A 22,834-nucleotide genomic window follows, 5' to 3' on the forward strand; every position below is an offset into this window, starting at 1 on the left:
AAGAAATGAATTAAAATTACTCTAAACATGTTTCTTACTTTATCAAAATGGACTTAAAGTAAGGCACAAAGATATGAAGCTAGTGAAGAAAAGATGCAGTCCTAACATATGCATTTCTAATCAGATAATCAGACGATCTAGAAATCTACTCAGTTAATCAGGCCTCAGCCTTGTAGGGAGCTTTGAATGGCAGCATATCCTCCTTCTCACAGGCAGTCCTGCTCTCAGTTGTGCCTAAGAGTCTGCCTAAGCTGAAATGATTGTTAAACTAAGGGTCTAAGTGGCCTTCAAAATTACTTCTTCAAAAACAAATAAAACAGGGCCTACTAGCCATTTGAGCTTTTTCTCAGCTCCATTTATTTGAAGTATTCTTTAAGATAGCTATTATCACCTCTGAAATGGATCTACTCAGCAATTAGCCCTGGCTTGACAAATCACTGGGGTCTAATATCCATTTATTTCTACCACAGAACAAAATGACAGGAGCAACTTCTGAGCACTTTCTCTCAGTGTGCCTGTTGGTCGTATGGGTACCCTAGTTCTCTATCCTAGTAAAGCTTGAATAAGAGAATGATCATTTAGAATAAAGAACTTTAAAATATATTGGATGGGGCAAACTACTGACAAGTTTGATAAAATTACTCTGTCTCCCAGATACTTGAGAAAGGACAAGTGTATGGGGAAGAGTGTTTGTTCTTTCTACAAACACCACTTATTATCAGGGCATAATGTATTTTGTCTGTAATACACAGATAGTAACACAACAACGACAGTGAATCAGGGATGAGAAGAGTTAAGTTTGGGGCATTCTTCACTGGGTTTGTTCATGTCATGAGCCTGGTCCCTTGCCCTGACAACAAAACCAGGGTCAGAAAGTCCTTAACTATGCTGGGAAGAAAACCCTCCTGACTCTATGGAGGAAAAAAAGACTGTTCCAAGTGCTTAAATCACAGGGAAAAAACTATGAAGCAGTTTAACTATCCTAACTTCTAGTGAAGCCATCAAAGCTGAATATCTACAAAATCAGACCCTACAGAACAGGAGTAATTTCATCAAAAGATACGGATCTGAATCGTAACCTTACAGGATACTAAATAGCTCCTGACTTTCCAGCCCTTCTTGACTGATGCAAGAGTTAAGTGCTCTCCCTAGCTCAAAGGGTCTCAAAAATCCAGAGAATTTAGCAAGTAATGAATGAAAAGAGACCTGCAGCTAACTGAACAAGTTCACACATCAGAAAGCAATCATTACATTGTCTATTACTAGCAGGTGGTTAACCACGAATCTTTATTACTTGACAGCTACAAAACTACTTTGATTTCTTTATAGGTGACCAGTGTTCTTTGTTAATAGCTATTGAAAGTTATTGATATCAACCCAATGCCCATCACAGTTTTATTTCATAACAAATAAACTAAATCACACATCTGTTGACCTTGACAGATCAGCCACAAAAAATGCTTGTATTTAATACTCATTCTGATTAATCTTGATTTCCTTAGAAGTTTTCTATTTTAATTATGCCAGTGATCGACACTGAGACCGTGCCTACTCATATGCAAAGAAAAATGTAAAATCTACAGTCCTGGTATTGTTAACGGTGCTGAGGATTCATGCTTACCAAAACCACTATGGGTTTAAAAAGGCCCATGTGTTTGACTGTACAGATTAGCCTCCAAAACTGCAACTTCTTAGAGAAGATGCTTATTTTACCATTTTACTCCTCTTCCCCACTCGCTATTTATTGGTTTAGGTCTTGATCACAGGGGCACTTGCACATACCTGAATCTGTGGCATTGTTCACGACAGCAGCTTGTGTGGCATGAGTTTCCAGGGTGGTGGTCTTAAGCGGGAACAACTCCTCTTTCACTGAGTCAACTCCAAGCAAGTTCCTTCGATAACATCAGAAAGGCAGTGGAGAAATTAGAAGAATAGTAACCTGTGAAGTAGCTATGCTTGAAACAGGTGGATCAAATGACAGATATCTGATACCAAAACCTTCTGTATTATTCAAAGGAATTACACATTTTCATGAAATGTCTAACAGCACCAGTTCCCCAACCCTCTAGACTACAGGTTGACCGCAGTCAACCCTGGAAACATTCTGTGGACTACCACGTGTCTGTGTTACCATTTTTCTTCAAAATGTAAAATCAACAGTATTGTTATAGTTCTGTGGTTCAGCATCTCATGGCTATGCAAACTCTATTTACAAACTCTAGCTCTATGTGTTGAAGCAAAGGAAGGCTTCTTCACATGCTATTTTTCTGGAAAACAGGGTTTGCGCTTGCTCTGTTTTCTTCAATATAAACTAAATGGAGTGGATTCATACATCAAGAAAAATATTAAAGTGAATGTGTAAAAAAAAAAAAATGGCTAAAATAACCTGCAAGATAAAACTTGTTTTCTCACCACCAAGTTCTCTGATATACAGGACACCAGGAACTAGCTCCAAGATTTTTCATGCTTCACGCAAACGGACAAATACTCATCTTTGCATTCACTAAGCATTCTACCGCATTTTTAGGCTTTGCTATTCTTTGGCTCCCGCAGCAATGCTAGGAACGTCCTCACCTGCAATACAGTTAATAAGACAGCAAGGGCTCTTCTTATTCTTACTCACACACTCAATTTTAGAGATGAGAACAGCCTGGGACTGTTACCCAGCAGCAAGATCAGTGGAGTCACTTATGTCTGTACAATTATGAGAGCCTTATGCAGATTTTGAGGTGTTTTTTAGTCACACTCTTGCTCAAAATCATTAATATTGTAGATCCGTATAAATATGGAAAAAAAAAAAAAGAGATGATTATAGAAGGGGGGGGGGGGGGGGGGGGAGAGCCTTCCTGACAATCAATCTCTCACTTTTTTTTTTTTCCCCCTTTTAATTTTAAATAAAGCTGTCTGCGAATTTGAGCCTAGGGAGACCTTCATTAAAATCAATTAATCAGTCAGCCTCTCTGCTGAATACCTTTCTGGAGACAAAAAGTCAAAATCGGATTTGGGAGAGTGGTGTGCGTGTGCGACTTCTGCAAACTTTCCCCTCAGGGCCGCAGCCTCACACCCCTGCCCCGCCTAAGCGGGCATGTCGGCGGCCGCCGGGCGAAGGCGGGAAGGATCCGGCCCGAGGCCTGTAACCGGCTGCTCGGGGCGGGGGGTTGCGGGTAACCGGAGCCCAGCCAGCGGCGGGGGGACCCCGCTGCCCCCGAGGCCTGGCCGGCCAAAGGGCGCGCAGGTGCCCCGGGCCTCCGCCTCCTCGCCGGGCAGGTGAGGGCTGCGCCTGGCGGCCTCGGCTCCCCTCGGGGAAGAAGCGAGCCACCCCTCCGTTTAGCGACCTCGGCGAGGGCTGGTCGCTTCCCCCCGGTACGGTGGAGGTGACGGCGGCGTCAGAAGCCAGCTCCCGGCGGCCGGGAGAGCCACCCACCCGGCCCGGGGCGGGCACCGCCTTCCCGGCCCCAGCACCTACCCCAGGAGCAGCTCCCCCGCCCCGCCGGCCGCTACGGCAGCCCCCGGCCCAGCCCAGCCCCGCCGCCGCCTGCGAAAGGCTGAGGGGGAAAGTTAGCGGCGGGGCGCGCCCTCCTCTCCTCCCCTCCCCACCGCCGCTCGGTGCCGGACGGCCGCTTCCGCCGCCCCCGCGGCCAGCAGGCGCGGGTGTCCCCCGGCGGCGGCGGCGGGCGCGGAGGGCGGCCCCGGTGCCCTGCTCCTCCCGCTGCCGCCGGGCGGCCGCCGCCGGGGCAGCACAGCTGTTACAGAGCCGCGCTGCTGGTCCCTCCTCCCAGCTGCGGCTGCCTCATCTCCCCCCACCCAGCCCGGCCCTCCCCTCCGCCGCTCCCGACGCTGCCGCCGCCGCCGCCGCTGCGGCCGCCACCTCCTCCTCCTCCCCGCCCCCACCCCCTCTCTCTCTCGCTCCCCATCTCTCTCTCTCCGTCCCGTTCCCCCCTGCCCCCGCCTCTCCCCGCCCTGCCGCCGCCGGCCCTGGCAGAGCAGGCACCGCCGGGGGATCTCGATGTAACACCATGACAGGCATCGCCGCCGCCTCCTTCTTCTCCAACGCCTGCAGGTTCGGGGGCTGCGGGCTCCACTTCCCAACCCTGGCGGAGCTCATCGAGCACATCGAGGACAACCACATCGGTGAGTGCCCGCCGGGGCAGGGGCCGCGGCCGGGGCAGGGTAGGTTAGGGCAGGGCGGGCGGCGGGGGCGCCCCGCGCCGGCGGGCACCGGGGGGGGGGGGGGGGGGCGTGGGGGCCGCGTGTGCGGTGGCGGCGCGGGTGGGTGGGTGGGTGGAGGGGGGGGGCATAAGGTGCAGCGGGAGCTGGGGCGCGGTGGCGGCCGCCGGGGGAGGCAGGTCGGCGGGCGAGGAGTGGCCGGAGCGGTCCTGCGGGCGACGTGGAGGGCTCCTGGGGGAGGCGGCGTGCGGCGCGGCGCGGCAGCAGCATGGGTGGGTGCGGGGGAGGCGTGCAGCCCGCCGGCCCTGGCGAGGGGGAGTTAGTTTGCATTGGCAGGAGGGAGCGCCGAAGCCCGGAGGAGGAGGAGGAGGAGGGAGGAGGACGGGCACAGCACGCCGCCTGCTGCTTCCGCCCCGGCTCTGGCTGTCAGGGCTCCGGGGAGGGAGGGAGCGAGCCGCCGCCGCCGCGGCAGCCATTCCGCTTCCTCCTCCTCCTCCTCCTCCCGCCGCCGCCGCCACTGCGTCCTGTCAGCACTGTTGCTAGGTGTGGTGGGGAGGACGGGTCACGCTCCGGCCGCACCGGCCGCCGCAGCGCTGGAGGCGCCTTTCGGCGGAGGGACGGCGTGAGGGAGGCCGGGGCCGGCGGCGCGGTGGGCGTGGAGGGAGGGCCCGGCGGCGGCAAACGGCGGAGCCGGCGGCCCGCGCCGCCGGTGCAGCCCCCGGGGCCGGCGGGGCGGGAGACGAAGGCGGCCGCGCTGGGACCCGCCGCCGTTAGCCGCGGAGCCCAGCCCAGGCCAGGCCGCGGCGGGGCGGGCCGGGCAGCGCCGCGCCGGCTCATCACCTGTAGGACCCCCCCCCTCCATCCCCCCCCGCGCCGCTGCCTGGCCGCCCCCCGCTCCCCCCGGCCGCCCGTCCCGCCAGGGCCGCGGGGGCGGGGACCCCGCCGGGCCTGCGGGGCGATGACTCGTCAGTGCCTTCCCGGCGAGGGCGCCTCATGGGCGGGAGCGTGCGCAGGGGCCGCCGGGGCCGCCCCTCGGCAGCGCGGGCGGTGCCCAGGGGAGGAGGGGGCGGCGCGGCTCCCGCCCGGCCGCGGGCGCCAACTTTTCCCTCTCCCCCCGCCTCTGGCGGGACCGGCCTGCCCGCGCCCGGCCGGGCCTGAGGCGTCCCGGCCCGCCAGTCCCGGCTCCGAGCGGAGCATCTCGTCCCCAGCCGGGCGTGGGGCGGCTGCCGCCCCGCACCTTCGCTCTCCGGCCTCGGCAGGTGTGCTGCCCCGGCTTCTGGGCTGCTTCCCCTCTGAAACGTCTCGGCTTTCTCTTTTTGCTAGTAAAATACAGCGCTGAAACTGCCCAAGATGGAACTAATTCTTTGAGGCAGGCCGAGCTTTAAAACCAGGGGAAAAATACAGAAGTTTTAAGTACCCCTGGACTGGAGACTCCTGTATTTCACGAGAAGTATGAGGAAACACCGTGCTCCCGCAAAGCGATGAAGCTAGGGTGCATTTCAGTTTATTAAGTTTTAATAGGCAGGCCTGAATACCTGAAAATAATCACTGAAGCTTGAATTGCGAGTGTAACGTTACATTAATGTAATGTTATAGGTCAGCGAGATGAAAGGTGTGGTTCTCATAATTATCACGATGCCTAGTATGAGGTAACAAAACCACATACCACAAAACTCTGTAATTTATGACTCGATGTGGTGCGAGCATACGGTCGTGATATTGTTGGGTTTCTTTTTTTTGAATCTCTCATTCTTTGCTTTTCCTACACTATGCATCACGTTACACCAGAAAAGCTATGGGGAAACAGGTTCCCAAAATGAAAGTTCATAAGTCATCTTGTGTGTCCCTCAAGTGGATTATCAGCCTGGAGGTGCCACAGCCCACAGAGTGTCAGAAAAGATACAGTCCAGCCCATGTGATCTGTGCGTTGCTGTTTAATCCCCAATCAGCGGTTCTGAGACTTTTACGCAGAGAGGAGAACTTTATGCTGAAATACTGTAATTTCTTAATAATTGTATATTTAATTCTGTAGCCGGTATTCATTACTTTTTTTCTTATCTCAGAGTTAAAGTATTACAGATTGAACACCCACATACATTTAATAGAGCGTGTCATTTGCCAAGACTTGCAGGACACAACTGAAACTTTGCACGTACAATGTCACACATGCAGCTGATTGAGTACAGACTGGTGGAGAATGATGTAAGGTTGCTCGTGCTTCATCTTTAATGTTTCACCTCAGCGTGACCGCAGGTTAAACTTGATCTGCTTGTGAATACAAGATGTGGGTATGTTGTGTTACTCATCTATATCAAACACTGGAAAAATCAGTAGGGAGCTGCACTGGTGACGCCGGAGTATGGATCCCAGATCTCACGTGGAGGCTCAGCTTTACAGTTTGGTGCATGTGAGGAGCTCCTGGCGCAGCCTGAAGGATGAGAATCTGTGAAAACTCACCAGATAAGTGCTCAGCCAAAGGTGATTAACCTTTCTGAAGGCAGCTGGGAAATAAAGGAGTAAACATCTGAATAGGAGCTTGTGTTGGAATTACTTTCTCAGTAAGTCTAATGCAAACAGTGTCCAATTTTTGCTGTTGTACAGGTCTAGAAATGTGCACTGAAATTTGTTGCTTTAAAAGTTGACTGTAGTTTTTGGCACACAAAGCAAAGAGTAACATGTCATATAAAAAATACGTTGCTTTGGACATTCTCTGTGTGCTGCAGGACTAAAGAAAACTTGATTGAGTTATATTCCATTATTAGTTTAAACTGAGGTGGGCGATTGCTGAGCAGATGGTGTTACAGTGCAGATAACAAACTTGATGCTGCAGACAGCTCTGTGTGGGGAGGCGTGTATGGCATGGGCTCTTGATGGTCTGACTGCTGTGGTGCTGCTGCTCTGCCACATTTCACGGGATGGGTTAATAATCACATCATCGGTGGAGTGCTGGTTGGTCATTTTTCAGAGCTGTACTGTGTCTCTGAAAAAGTGGGAACAAATACTTATCAAGAATCTTTGTTGGCCAACCTTGCAAATAGAGCTCAACTTAGTATAAGGAAACACTTGTGGCATCCTGGGGACAGAATATATTTGATTTCTGAGGGATTCTGTAGTTGCTTTCCTTACTCATAACACTCATGAATAATTACATGATAATGAAATAATTCAGTGTACAGTGGTTTGGTTTTTTTCTCCCACATCTTAGTGGCCGCCTGATAAATTACCAGTTACTAGAAGAAGTATCAGTGCAGATAACCTGGGACAGTTGTGCCCATTGGATGAAATATTCTGCTGTGAGGTGGTGCTATGTGCCCATCAGCATATCAGTTGCTTTCTGGGTTTTACATTTATGTGTTGAAGGCTTGCGAAGAATTAGGCTAACTCAGGACCACTGCTCTGAGGTTTTCCGTAAGACCCTACTGGTGTCCTCTGCCAAGAAAGCCAACAGCATCCTGGCTTGTATTAGAAATAGTGTGACCAGCAGGAGTAGGGAGGTGATAGTCCCCCTGTACTCTGCACTGGTGAGGCCACACCTGGAGTATTGTGTCCAGTTTTGGGCACCTCAATATGAGAGAGATATTGAGGTGCTGGAGCGAGTGCAGAGGAGGGCAACGAAACTGGTGAAGGGTCTGGAGAATAAATCCTAAGAGGAGCGATTGAAGGAGCTGGGACTTTAGTTTGGAGAAGGCTAAGGGGAGACCTCATCACTCTCTACAACTACCTGAAAGGACATTGTAGAGAGGTTGGCGCTGGTCTCTTCTCACAGGTAACTAGCGATAGAACAAGAGGGAATGGCTTTAAACTCCAACAGGGGAGGTTTAGACTGGATATTAGGAAAAAAATTTTCTCAGAAAGAGTGGTCAGACAGTGGAATAGGCTGCCCAGGGAGGTGGTGGAGTCACCATCCCTGGATGTGTTAAAGGGTCGTTTAGATGAGATGTTGGGGGATATGGTGTAGGGGAGAACTTTGTAGAGTAGGGCTGATGGTTGGACTCGATGATCCCAAGGGTCTTTTCCAACCTGAATGATTCTGTGAGACCACATTCTGCAGGAGGAACTCTTTAAGTCTGTAGCAATATTATCAAATAGTGTATTCATGATTTCTGTGGGTCACAGCTGAAAATAGACATTGGTTTAAAATTGCTGATAAGTAAATGCTCTGTGAGCTGCTTCTACAGTCATGCTGTCCAAGCAACATGAAGTGCTGTTGTTACCCTCTCTGCATGTGTGCCAAGAAGGGGGAGGTTTTAGTCTGTCCTGCTAGGCCATCTCCCTGCCTCTTGGCTTTGGTTGCCTCGATCCCTTGCAGGTAGTTTGGTTGACTTTTCTGATGTCTCTAGTCTGAGAGCAAAAGGCCTAATTTACTTCTATTTGCCAGATTCACACTGTAGAATGGAGTGGACTCAATCCAGTCAATTCCCCAGACTACTGTCAAGAGAAAGACAAAACACAACCGACCAAAAAAACCCCAACCATGAACTATTGAGTATTCAGCTGTGGCAACATGGCAAATTTTATTGCGTTTCTGCACTCCTGGTAGTGTCTTCAGCTGTGATGTTAGAAATGTCACCTCTCATTCCACAGAGTGTTTCTGAAATTACATTTAAGTCTTAACTTGGTATAAGTAATCTTCTGGGGCATCTTCAGCTGTTCATAGAAGTCCAAATGGTCACACACTTTGGTTTCTGTTTCTTTTGGGGGACTTTGATTCTTCCTCAGACTACCCACAGCTGAACTGCATCCTTTAGAGTGAGGGATCAAGTAGCTCCTTAAAGCTAGTTGCTATTACAAAGTTTACTCTGATACTGAAGAGCCAATATTTAAACTGAATCTCTTAATCAGATTTTGACAACACCAATTTATTTTAATTTTTGCTTTGTATTTATAGTCAAAGACTATTTTTAATCATGTGTGCAGATGAGGTTGATTGTATGAGCCACTCTTTGTTCACTTGGTTCGTGATGTGTACTGACATGCTGCATGCACTTGTGTAGCTGTATGGCTGATGTGAGCAGTCCTGTTTCTTTGAGACTCATCGAGCATTGAGGAAATGGATGTGAGTGAAGTGAGTGTCTGAACATACAGTGGTGGGCCCAAAGAGCTGTAAGAGTGGATAAGAAGAGATACAAAAGATAAATACTGAAGACAGTATTGCCTTAGTGGAAGTAGAGTTTGTTAATTGCATTGTACTGAAACTGCTAGAAGAATTTGAAGGGAAAATTAAAAAAAAAAAAGACCATCTGCTTATACAGTAATTATACGAACTTAAGATGATCTGTCGGATGAACATTTCATCATAGCTTTGTAAGAAGTCCTGGTGATGGCTAGCTTCCAGTGAGGTATTTGTGTAGTATTGCTGTCAGAACTGGGAGCTGTGATGCTTCTCATCAAAGTTGACCGATTCCCAAATATTAGGAAGGGTCCTGCAACAGGACAGTACTTGCTGTGGGAACAGATGCAGCTGCTTTCTTAAGTGATAAGATTAGCAAGAAAACTAAAACTTCAGTAAAAGAAGAGTTGCAGAAGACAGACCAAAATCTTACATATAAAATACCACCCATCTGGAAAGTTCAGGTCATATGGAGGGGGAAAGAAGCTTCTGAAATTCTGTGTCTGGTGGTAACTTTGACATCTGCTACCTTCAGTGACTTCAATTCTTAGTTAGTATTAGGCAGTCAGGGTGCCAGATTCCACAGCAAAGAGGTCGAGTGGTTTAATAATCCATTGGCTGGATGCATGCAGCTTGCTTAAAGTTGGCCCTTTCAATATTTTCTCAGAAATGCTAATAACAGTTGTGCTGTGTCCTCACTTTGATAGTAAAAGGTGTTGAATTACGAGCTGGCTGTGAGCACATGCAGAAAATGGCATTTGGTATTGCTAAAATGTGTGCTTTGCTCCCTCTCATGTGTTGCCCAAACTTCCACCAGCATGTTGGATAAAGTGCAGTATGACATAGATGACAGCTTCTATATTGGAGCCCACAGTATGTTGTGTAAAACAAGCATAAAAATGTGCAACCCTTTTATGTTGCTAAAGATGAGGATGAGGGGCTACACACCAGCATTTCTAGAAGGCCTAGCAAACTTAAGTCTGTATGAAAGATTTTGTTTGCTTAAAGCAGAGCTCTTCAGAAGAGCATGGACATCGTTGAAGTGGTTACCGTCATGTAACTCTTTTAGCATTTGCTCAGTGTGTAATTTAACATTCAGAGGTGAGACTGGCTGTTTTGAAGAGGTGGTAGATCTTAACCCAAAGCTTTTTACACTGAGAGCGATGTGGCAGCTAGGTATATGGGATGCTCTGTTGAGTGTCTGGAAATCAAAGGACAGACCCATGCTTAGTTGCCAGTAATGTGCGTGAACGTGTGGCCTTGCAAAATAAATGAACAGTTACGTGTATTTACCTCAGCAGTAGTACTAATAATTGTTCATGGGAAGCAACTTCCTACATTTATGGCTATATTTATCTGAAGTTCATCCTCTGCCCAGTGCTTCTACAGCCGTAATTTTTGTTATTTATTGAAAATATGTTTCACAGTGATGTGGAAGAGTATATGTTCCAAGGATGTTGGTTATTTGCTTTGCAAATTGGTGTGGTGAGGAAGGCTCTTCTATCTCGGGAAGGGTTTTCTATCAGATAGAGTCTTTTTTGACTAACAGTTCCAATCGGCACTTTTTTTTTCCCAGCTTGTAATCTTGAGCAGAGCAGGTTTTTGGATTATTCTCCAGATCCAGGTCTGGTTTCCTTTGCTTTTTGGGTTTGAATTTAAATTGTGATAAAATGTAAATGCAACATTTTTAACAAATTCTAGGTTATATTGATCTTATGGAGGTAACTGGAATCACCATTAAACTTCAAGTAAAACATGATTTTTGATACTTCTGTGACATGAAATTTGCTCTAGTTCTGAGGTTATCAAGTACATCGAGGCTAAGGCATAGAGTGTTTTAATGGCATAAAGCCTGAGTGGTGTATTTTCTAGGAAGAAAGGGTTGAAAACAAACATCTCTGAACATGCTGCAAACTGATTTTTCCTTTTTAAGACTGAAGGCCTCACATAAAGTTAGTAGGGATCTTTTCCCTCTTCCTCTGCCGGCTTGAGTGGCTTTGGGTGAGGCCCATTGCAGGGCTGTGTCCCTACCATTGGCAGGGATTGCTCCTCTTGCACGCCAACAGATCTACACAAATACGAATCAGAAAATGAAAAACTGAAGACACATCAGGTAGCTTGTAGCAGTAGTGTTATACTTCAGTTGTGTGTACTTACCTTTGGGGGGAGATTTACAGTGATTATCATGGGCATGATAATCATGGGCTCTTTAGGGCATGAAAGGATCTTTTTGTAGCTAACCTGCAGTCCTTCCGAGAATTGTAAAATAATCAGGTGGTAGCCAGTCAAATTATCTTTTTTTTCACTTCATTATTTCTTGGGGAATGTAAAAAGACCAGAAATTGTATAATAAATAATTTGAGGAAGAGGTGATGCTAGAAGATGAAGAAACATACCTGTTCAATCTGGAGACAATCTTCCCTGCCATTTTTTCCTCTTATATAATATAATGCAAATACAGACAAGTAATCAGAAATATTTGCTGTTAAGCTGCAGAATACTTTAATGCAAAAGAAATAAGCACTGGAGGCCAGCTGCTTCCACTGTACTCTTTATGTTGCTCCTGAATGTGCTTTTTTTCCCCTTTATTTATAATTATTTTTCCTGAATAAGCTGTGTTTCACTGAGAATTTTATTTGTCTCTGGTAAGCACCAGTACTTCAAAATTTGGATGATAAAATAGCAGCTATATACACTTTGAGAAAGGCAGAGACAAAGATTTTGGTGTTAATTTGAAATGGTGACAACTGGAGAATTGATTTGATAATCAGCTGTGTTTAACAAAAGAAGAGTCATTGGTTTTAAGGGACTGCTCAGTGAATAACTTCACAATTAAAATTAAACAACCAATTCCTGTTAGGAGTGTCTAATTCTATCTTGAAACTTTTGGAAATGCTTGAGGGAGTACATATGGTTTATTACACTGTCCTTTACGAGAGGCTGAAGCAATATTCTGATCTGTAGAACGGGAAGAATATTCCAGTTTTTCGTTTAATGATTTTTCTTTGCTATTAATACTTGTGTTTTTCACCTGAATTCTCAGGAGGCTCCTTCTTAACTTTGTGCTATGATAAGCAAGGGGAATGGATTTCTTCACCAGAGATGCTGATGACGCCATGGTGCTGTTTGTGTCTCCAAGTGCCCAGGATATGGGGGAGTACATTACTACTGTGCAGTTTCATTTAATATACTATCATTCATTAAAGAATGATTTGACTTAAATACAGGTGTTAGTTTTAATGTTCCATCTTGTGTTACAAAGGATGGAGTAGACATAGAAGAAGAAGTATATCAGTTTAAGGGGAAAAAAATTGAATGGGATTTTGAAGCCAAGCTGGTCAGTTCTCTATGGCCAAAAAGATTATAATTGTGGATGAATTCTGAATAATTTCTTACGATTTTGAGAAAGATTTCACTGTGTGCTAATACAGGCCATCTTATTTTTTAAATTTTTTGTGAAAAGCTGAGCACTTTCATTCTGAGATGCTGGCATTGCTGAAAGTGCTCCAACAAAATGTTTTTTTAATTTAGGAAATATTTGGACACTTGTGAGGTTTCCCCCTCCCTTTTTCTCAGCCCCCCCCTGTTTGTCAAACTTGAGTGAGCTGCAAACATTTCTGTTCCTTCTGGAAATTCATTTTTTTCATAACATATTTTGACAGATAGTAAATAGTCATTGAATAAAAATAGAACCGCTGAATATCTGAGTATGCTGTGGAAAGGAGAAATAAATGTAAAGTACCACTTATTTCTTCAGCAGTGTGTAATGTAGTCACCATCTTACTTTCTGGGAATTATCCCAACAGAAGCAAGTGGAGCTGTAACCCAGAAACTGGGAGGGAGTACATTTAAGACACAGGAGATCCAATTTCACTGCTATATGAGATTGGCATGGGTACATGAATGTGAGCTCAGCCCCTTGTGTACTAGATGACAGTGGCATTCAGTGAAGAAAACAATACTATGTCATTATTTCAGTCATTTTGATGCAATCCTGCTGTGTATCTTCATCTCAGAGTGTGTGTATGTATTAGTGTTACGGGAGCGACCTCAAAATTCATTTAAAGGCTTCATGTAGACTTCAGATGCTTGCCTGCTTGCAGGTGAAAGCTGCATACGAAATTACTGAGGTCTACCCTTGCTTCCTTTGTCTTCAGATCAAAGGATTGACATTGACCCAAGTAAATTTGGTGACAAACTTGGATGGAAACCCTGGAAGTTTACATGTTTTTCTATCAATCTGTTGGAGAAGTGTTGCAACTTATCTAACTCTCTGAGTAGAGGAGTCTCTACTACCTCGCAGGCATCATTGATGATTGTACCGGGTTAACTGGGTGATGTGAGAGTTGTTAAGGTCCCAGTTTTGATGCAAAAAATAACAGTGAACCACTCACATAGTCATCTCTATTTCAGTTTGGGGCCAGGGAGCTTTTTGTCTTGTTTATCCTGTTAAGCTCTTGGGATGTGTGCAGAGTCTTCCTACTGAGGCATCAGCTCTTCATTGTCTGAACCTGGTTTTTTTTTTGCGTAGAGGGAGGGGAAAGATAAGTGGAATTCTAAGGAAAACCCCAAATAACTTGCTTTTGCCCATAAATTTGTTTGGGCCATATTGCAAGAGCTTCCTGACTCACTTAATGAGTATGCTAATGTGAAAAAGATGGATTTGTGGAATGGGAGCAAAAAATCTCAGCAGCAGCAGCATCACAGAAAGGGAAAGAGGCTCAGGAGTATGCTGCTTTGTGTGCTCAGGCTGGGGGTTATTCGTCCAAGTGCAGAGCACCATGGATGTGGCAGGGTGGACCAGGCAGTTGACAGCTTCATTGACGGTAACAAGTTCACTAAAAATTGCTTGAAACTACTATATTTGGAGGGCAAAGGAAAGCTAAAAGGTGTTTAAAATAAAATGCCATGGTTGCACAGCCTTCCAGAGAGGGACTAGGATGATCTGGGGTCCTCTACTGTAGTTATAAGTGTGCTGTGCTCCTGGGAAGACGTGGGGTAAGGTAGTGGTGTGGTTGGGGGGGGGTTGGGAAGATAATGTTATGTGGGGTTTTTTTTGTATGTGCTTTCATTTCACAGGACTACGCTAGGGAGTCTTTCTTTTCCCGGGCTCAGTGTAAGCACTCGTTACAGTTTAGAGAGACTTTCTAGCTGTGCTGCAGGACTCTTTCCACACAGTCCTAGCATTGGTAATAATTGCATTTTCCTTACACCTCAGAAAATCTCTTAAATTGGCTGAATACTCCTGTACTATGTAAATGCTCTTCTAGATGGAAAGTACTGACACTGTAGCTGTATCTGTTCTCATGCTTTATCTTCAGCAGCCATGCTTAACAGTGGCTCCAGATTTTGGTCTCTGTCCTAGAGCAGCTATCAGGAGAGTTAGCTACCTGTACCTAACACCTTGTTCTTGTTTCAACTACCCAAAATAACCCCTTTCTCGCTGGCAAGTTTTCTGTGAGGTTGTGAAGAGCCTGTCTTCAGAACAGAGCAACTACCCTGTCTTTGCTGACAGTTACCTTGGGGCAATTACCCAGGGCTTTAGACCCGATTCAGCGGGGAGATAAAGTTTGTGTTGGACACCGTGATCTGGAACATAGTTATATGCCAGGGAGTGTTAGTGGCTTGCTCAACCTGCTTCCAGAGCCAGGGTAAATATCAAGAACTTGTTCAGGTATACCACAATAATTGGATACTCAGGATGGGGAAAAGGTATTTGTTGCTGTTACCTTCTGTGGATATTTTTTGTTGCACTCTTGTACGTTAATATTAAGTGGTTGGATGTTAATTTAAAAAAAAAAATTACCTTTGAACAGCCTTTACCTGATGAATTTTAGTGCTGTAGCAATTTTCATATCTCTGAGTTAGAAATCATCATGAAAGAGATGGGCGAGAAATACTTTACTCTGCTATGCCTGAACTGTATGTGGCCTCAAATGCATTTCAAATATGGAAACAAGTGTAATAAAAATGAATATTAATTTATAAGCTTAATGAATGTTCTGTAGATATACTGGGTAATTGATAGCTGCTTTTTTTTTTCTCAATGGCAACCTGACTTTTTTGTTTCTTTCTTTTTTTTAACTAAAAAGTGCAGTTCCTGTAGCAGTATCACCATCGTTCTATGTTACCCACTGACCTCGGAAGCGTAGTGGGTGTACAGCTAGTGACCCCTTCTGTTCTTGCAAGCAGCACAGTGTGCCAGCCACAGGATTGCGTACTACCACCGAGTATTCTGGAAACGAAGGAATGCCTCTTCCCTGACCCTGCCTATATGAAAGTCATAGCATTTGCATTTAGAAACAAAGCCTCCTTGCTCTGCCCCCCAAACCCCAACCCCCTAATATTGGAAAGAAGTGGAGTTTTGCCCGCAGTGGTGTAAGTGGTTGCCAGAAATACTTGGTACCTCATGAATTCAAGATTGAGCCCAAACACAGAATTTTGTCATTGCTTGTTCTGTAGTAGCAGATGTGCATAAATATTGAAGTCATGTTAGTATTTGTTTATAATATGTAGTAGTGTTATGTGGCTAGAACCATGGCATGCAATTGAGTGTACAATTCTCTAGAAAATATTGTTAACTTCTGTGGTGTAATAATATAAAATTTATTATACAGTCATTGTATTCCATTAGACTTGTTATATCAATAATTAGGAACAGTAATTCATGCTGATCTTTCTGCATGTGTAATTTTAAAATACTAATTGTAATTGCAGACCAAGTAAATGTTTGTTTCCGAAGCCTGCAGAAATGCAGGTGGTTAGGATAAGAAGTGAGAACTGAAGAGAGGTGGTTAGGAAGAGCCCACATATTTAGTTTGGTTGTGGCAAATTGACACAAGATAGTAGACTGCAGAGGTAAGAAGAAAAAAAACCTTCCAGCTATCTGTATTTTGGGAAGACAGTTACAGGGGATTAGTCATCCTTTCGTGACTGAAAAAACAACATACAAACTGGGGGGTGGAATTAAAAAAATTTTTTTTTCTCATCTGTGTTGACCTATGGAGCAAAGACAGACCTTTACATCTTTCTTTCTTCTGTTATGTCCTAGATTTTATTCCTAAACCAGGAAAATTCAACTCCCCTCATCACCTGCCACCTTTCTTCTTATCTGCCAAGCCCTGACTGTTGGTGGAAGGAAAGGGATTATAAATTCCATATCTACCTGTTACTGTCCGTGAAGGAAACCCTGCTCCGGTGGTGTTTAGCTTTTGATAAGCAGTTGTGTTCAGCAGAGCGTTCTGCTACATGTACACACAGATGGCAGACTTTGGTTCTGGGTGCCCCAAAGTGGTTTGCCCTTTGCATAATAAGTATCCACCTAGAAAGGTGCTACATGTGCATTCTGTGGTAGAGTTGGTAGGTACCTGGTTTAGGCTTTTTAGGGAAATCAGAAATTGCCTACTGTTCTGTTACTGCTTTTTTAAAAAAAAAATCTCCAGCTGGTGTTTGTGCTCACCTACTGCTGACCCTTCTGATTGTTCATTCTGTTCTCTTGTCCTGTTGCTCCACAGATGAGTGGTTTATTGGAGCCTTTCTATTAAGGCGGCTGCTGCTGCTCCTCTGTCCTGCAACCACTGAACCACTTAATCCTGTAAAATCTCCAACCCTGCTTTTCTTGTGAATGCTGAATGTTCCAATTTATTTATTTTTGATGCTCTGTAGGGCAGGTGTGGCTTAGGAACAGGAAACATAACGCAGGCATAATAGTGTGACACACCGTACTTTTGTTGTTAGGCCCCTGTGTTAGTATGTTAACCATATAAATACAGGAGGTGCCTTTCTCATCTTCACCACGTGTGTGATGATTGTCTTTCAAACTGAAGAACTAATGCTGAAACACCAGGTTTCAGAGTTGAGGAGACTTGGATCTGCACATATTGGCTCCATTCTTTACTAATGTCTAATATCTTTTTTCCTAATTTTCACTCGCTTCCTTCTAAGGAAGACAAAGAAGCAAGAGTACAGCAAGGAGTAAAGATGAAGAAATCTGAAGCTGAAGCAAGGAAGGAAAGAAAGGAGTTTGTGAAAGACAAAGGAGTCTGCCTTTTTTAATGAGCTCTGTAACAGGAGGTCTTGGTTGGAGTTTTTGAATCTCAGAAGCTGGGCAGAGTTACATGCCTGAAGAGAAACCATGTTTTTTCTTGCTAGTCAGACATCCGTAATTCAGGAGCAAGTACACAGGCCACCCACTTTCTCCTGACTCACTTTGGGGTTGGATGCTTAGGGTTGTTCATGCAGTCTGCTTGAGCATGTACTTGGTGAGTTTCAGAGCTCTTAATGGATGCCAGAAGTATTGTCAGTACACTGCCGACAAAGTCCTTGCCTGATTTATTTGGAAGACCTCTCTCAATATTACTAAACACCTCCTTGTATCTGATCATTTCTGTAGGTTATTGTAGCTACCTTTTCAAGCTGTCTCAATTCCTCTTAGTGTTTTGAATTTCCATCCTCTGCAGGTGACCTGTTGAGGTGCTATTTTTTCACTCATGATCCTTGAGAGCAGCATTTATGATCTGGATGTAGATAACTCCCCTCCCATATTTTCATTTTTAAGCAGAACTTTACATATCTGAGACTTTAAATTTTTTGCTTGGCTTTGCTGCTCAGGATGCTGAGAACTGAATGCTCAGTCCAAAGGGTGGGGTTCAAAGCACTGGTTCTCAGTTACTGACCGTGTAAGCTGAAGCACTCCTGGTGAAGAAATAAGCAATCTCCTTCTCATATATGACATATCCTCTTCCTGTTCTTCCAAGAATACAGTAGACTTTCTCTTAAGGTCAGTTTTAAAGCCATCCTGTTTGGAGTCCTTGGATTCATTAAATGTTGGGCTGGTGGCCCATCCCTCCTAAACAAATGTTTTGTTGCTGTTATAGCAGAAATGTGTTTTTTCTTTCTTTTTTTTTTTCTTCCCTTTTTCCCTCCCAGTGGTTCCACAGCAGAACAGATGTCTGTTTAAGATCGTAAAGGCCTTCTCTTCTGGGTACCCTTTAGTTGCTTTCTACTTTCTTGTTGTGGGTAGGTGGTTTAGTAAGACAGACTTCTTAATAATAGCTTCTCTGTCAGGCAGTCTACAGCTAATTTTGAGATTGTTTTTTGTGGACCTACTCTCCTGACTTGTACACTGATTTACTCACCTTAAGCCCATTGCAGCTTCCTACCTTTGAACCTCTGGAGTTAAACAATTGCACATCTTGCATGATGGCAGTTTTTAGAATCCAGTAGGCAGGGCTAATGACAAGCACTCAAGAAAGCAAGGTTGTTGGTTTGTTGGTTGGTTTTGGGTTGTTTTTTTTTTTTTTTCTGACTTTTTACTAAGAGCAGAATGTAAGCATGAAGACCGTTAGCAGAAGGCTTGATGTTTGTATTTGGGTAGATACAAATCTAGTTTGGATTCCTTTTCAAGTCAGACTTCTATCTCACAAGCATCCGAGACAGCAAATTGGCTGTTCCCCATTTTAAAACAGTGCACCAAGGTGAACTGCTCAGTGTTGCATATCTTGAGCCCCAAAGTCTCTTAGAGCATGGTAAAGGAGATTTGCTTTCTCTGTTGGTATCCTTGCTGTGTAGTGGAGTATCATATGTTGTTGATTGTTAGGTAGATGAAGCTGAAGTCTCGCAGTCCTCCTGCCTCCTTGTTCTTTGTTAATTGGTGCTATGGTGTCATGGCTGTGCAGTAGGATGTGGAAAAAGATTCCTACAAACAAAACAGCTAGTGAGTAATCATGTCCTAAGCAGTATGAGTTTACATGGGCAGAACAACATACTGCCACTTCCGGTTGAACGTATGTGTGAATTCAATAAAACAGGAGCTTGCCTGTATGGTATCTTGTAGAACATCCCATGCTGGCTGATGCTGAGGCATATGCACTCTTCAGTGCTTCTGGTTGCATAGGTGATGGCTGGGCTGTGCATCCCAGAGAAAAGCACAACTGTGTTACTGCTCTATTTGTAACACTTTGGCTGTCACATATCCATAGATACACTGAGTTTTCTTTACTTTGAGAGGGGAAAACTAGTGTTTTGGGGGATGACAACATGTATCCTAGTTTTTGCATAATCAGCATAAGATACTTTTCCAGAGGGGTTGATACTTAGGAAGTGCTGAGCTCTTCATCCTCTGAAAACTGATGGTCTTTTGCAGTGTCTCCCTTTGGTACTAAGTGCTTTTTAAAATTGATGTATATGGTTTAGTTAAACAAAGCTGATCGATTGTTATGTGGAAAATCTGTAGTACTTACACTGACTAAACCAAGCTTGGCAGCAATTCCTACCTGACGGCCTGAGGAAAGAGAAGACATGGTAGTGAGAGGTACATCCGTGTGGAGGTAGCTCCATCCTCCCTTCTTGGATGCTGTTTCTGGAGATGGCACGTGGCAGAGCGCAGAGCTGTTTCTGAGAACATTGCATTTCTAGTGATTTGATGGACTTGTTAATATAGTAGGAACTTGTTCAGCCGTAATTTTGTTTCCGTTGCTTAGGATGTGTTGTAATATGAAAGACATCCAGTAACGATGACGTGACCTTACGAGAACGGCTTGAATAACACATTAGCTGGCTGGGGAAGATGCAGACTTTAGCAGATAACTTGGTTGGAGGAGAACAGAGAAAAGCCTGTATGCTTGCCTGCCACAAAAATGTAGTAATGAGATATGTTGCTAAGCGCATGTTTGTCAGTTGTGTTCAAGTGCTCAGATAACAGTAGTGATGGTCGCAGTTTAAGGAGTTAGATAAACGGCATAGTGGCTTGTGGTATTTTAATGTTTGTTTGGGCCTTGAATTTGAGGATTGATTGTGGGCATTTCCTGAGAAGGAACAAGTTCCTACACATTTTGCAATTTGTGGGTCTCATGCCCAGTGAGTGCATGTATGTGGTTGGCTGATTTTTATCAGTTCTAGTTTTGAGGGAGCAGCTTATATAGAGATCTTCTGATGAGGAGTAAAGATTTTTGGATAAATACAATCTTTTCCTACTGGTGTACACTTGTGGTGTCAGCTTAATGTTACTTGTTTTGAACTGGGTATGGGAAAATGAAAACAGTGCTCTTTGTTTCCTGAGCATGGGTTACCAGCACTGCACTCCATAGCCAGCTGTGAATACAAGGTGTTGGGATTAAGTTTTCCTTTTCAGCAGGTATCCAGTGTTTCCAAAGAACTGAACATGCCAAAGATGACTTCTAAAAATCACCAATGCCTTAACACTGTGTTGTTTCTGACTTCCATAATTTCTTCTCTGCACCCAGCTTTAAAGTTAGTTGATCTGGATCGAGGATTTGGAGTCCTGTGTTCTTCCCACTAATTTAGCTGACTATAGGTGAACAGATAAAGCACTGTCTGTAAGAGATAGCCAACACTCTTCTGTGTATATATGGACCATAGAGGAAATGAATCTGTTTATTAAATACAGTGTAGAAGTGGAATTTGCATGCTTTGTCTTTATGTAACTGTGAACCAGCATTACTGGTGCAGATTCTGTCTAGCAAGGTGAGGGAATTAGGAAGGCCCTTTGCAAAGCAGATTGGAATAAGATCCAAACTGCTTTTGTCTACACAGTGCTAATAGGTCTGGGGTTTTATAAAACTTGTGTTACTTGTTTTGCCATCTGATCTCCTCCTTCATGGCTATTTCATTTGGTGTAATAGATCTTGAACTTTTGCTTCAGCAGTAATATTGTAAAAGAGAAAGGAATAAAGTGCCAACTCTGTGTGGTGGTGTTGGGTGTTGTGTTTGGGGGTGTGAAGGTTTTTTTTGGTTGGTTGGTTTTTTGAAAGCTCTGCCAACTTCCTCTTTTTTGCGAAATCTTTCAACTGATCTTAGAACTGGTGAAAATCCTAATTCTCAGCTTTCCTGCATCTGGCCATATCACTGTGAAGTTTCATAGAAGTGAAAATATTGTTCCAGATCTTGGTCTGATTCATGAGCATTCACCTTGATTTAGGTGGGAGGAGGAAGGGACTACTTTATTATGAAAGAAAACATTTGAATTCCTCAGTAATAAAGTAAACATATCTTGTACTTAAGCAGGAAAAGTGTTGATGGATAACAATAGTAGAATTATAGTTCAAATGATTGACTGTAATAATAAACATTAATGTTTGGCAATGTGTCTTTTCCATTTAGAGGTGACTGCAAGGATTACATGGCTCAGCAAACCATGGAGGAGGAGAACCAACTCAGGGAGGTAGAACCAGTCCTGGGCTGGTGGCAGGGCTGGGTCTTCTCCTTACAGGAATTGTTGTGAGATGCCAGGGAGGTGCGTGGGCAGGAAGGATTTGTTCACCGAGGACATAAAGAGGTAATTTGCACCTCTTAAAAGCAAAACCTTTGGATGATCCCTGACACTTTTGGATTGCACATGGATGATTTCTCTGCTGAAAAGATCCCAATGAGCATATCAGGAGATGCAGGCTCATAAATAAGCCTATATATAAATATATAAAGCCAAACATAATACATGCATGAAGGATGTTCACGCTTCCTTTGTCTACATGTAAACATGTTACATATAAATAGATAATTTGGTTTTGGTTTGGGTAGGAAAGTGAAGTCCAATTTCTTTTTCAAGGAGGTGAGATCACAGAATTCAAAATGGGTTTTACTGTAGAGAGAGTAGATAAATACCTTCTATTTCTGATTGCCTTTTTTTTAAACAGATGTTTACAATAACTATACTCTTGCCAGTGTTTTTCCCTGTCACACAAATCGTGCTGCTGAGGCTTTGATAACTATCTCCTCTCAGTTGGTTGTGAAGGAGAAAATCTTAAACTGTCCAAATATGTGGGCTGGTGAGGTGAACCATAAATATTTATCCCAGCAGTCAAGTATTTTAACTTCTAAGCTTCATGTTGTGTCTGTGAGCTTTAATTTCAAGGCAGTGTCTGTGAGACCATTTCTGAATCCAAGGTTTATTAAGTGCTCCAAGGACTTACTATTTTTATTAGTTGCTCTATTTATTTTTTGCTGTCTTTTGAATTTTCTCTCTATATGTTTCTTTGTTAATTTTCTTTCATTTTTGACTTTTCTAAAGTGTATCTGTTTAGAGCTTTTGAAGTGGCAAATGTTGAACAACGTTACTGTACATCATTTGACTACAGTGGGATTTAATGACTCTCTTATACGTTCTTAATTGTGGCTCCATGGGTTTGGCAATATTGCCAAAATATTTGCCAGTATTTTATTGGCAAAGTTCATTGACTTTTTGACATTCATAATCAGAAGCTGCTGTAAGATGTATATTAGCAGTACTTGAACCTGGCTTGAAAGAAATAATAAAAAAAAAGTCATACCCTGAAGGAAATGGGGAGTATGAGAGAGAAGTTACAGCCCATCAGCACTGTGAAGACTAGCAGAGTATCATGTGTAGCGAGTAAAGCTCCTGAGACCAGCAGAGTAGGCAGGGGTGGACTGAAGGCAGCCATGCACAATTTCAAGGGGGATTATGGGTTCTCAGAGGAGTGCAAAAATGGCTGTGAGCTAGAGGTCTGCAAAGGGAAACCACCTCTCTCTCTGCCTCCATTTTTCCTTCTATGAAGCGATAGGATTGAGCTTCCATTGTGT

General features: G+C 44.4%; 1 protein-coding gene across 1 annotated transcript in view; it reads left to right on the plus strand.

The window, feature by feature from the left end:
* Positions 1–3,792: 3,792 nt before the first annotated feature.
* Positions 3,793–22,834, plus strand: part of JAZF1 (JAZF zinc finger 1) — a 200,780-nt gene continuing 181,738 nt past the window's right edge. Inside the window, exon 1 of the mRNA XM_074862027.1 lies at positions 3,793–4,131. Within this exon, the coding sequence (XP_074718128.1) occupies positions 4,017–4,131 (115 nt within the window). The 5' untranslated portion in view covers positions 3,793–4,016. The remainder of the gene's footprint in view (positions 4,132–22,834) is intronic.

This window comes from Strix uralensis, chromosome 1 (assembly GCF_047716275.1).
Source record: "Strix uralensis isolate ZFMK-TIS-50842 chromosome 1, bStrUra1, whole genome shotgun sequence".
NCBI lineage: Eukaryota > Metazoa > Chordata > Aves > Strigiformes > Strigidae > Strix > Strix uralensis.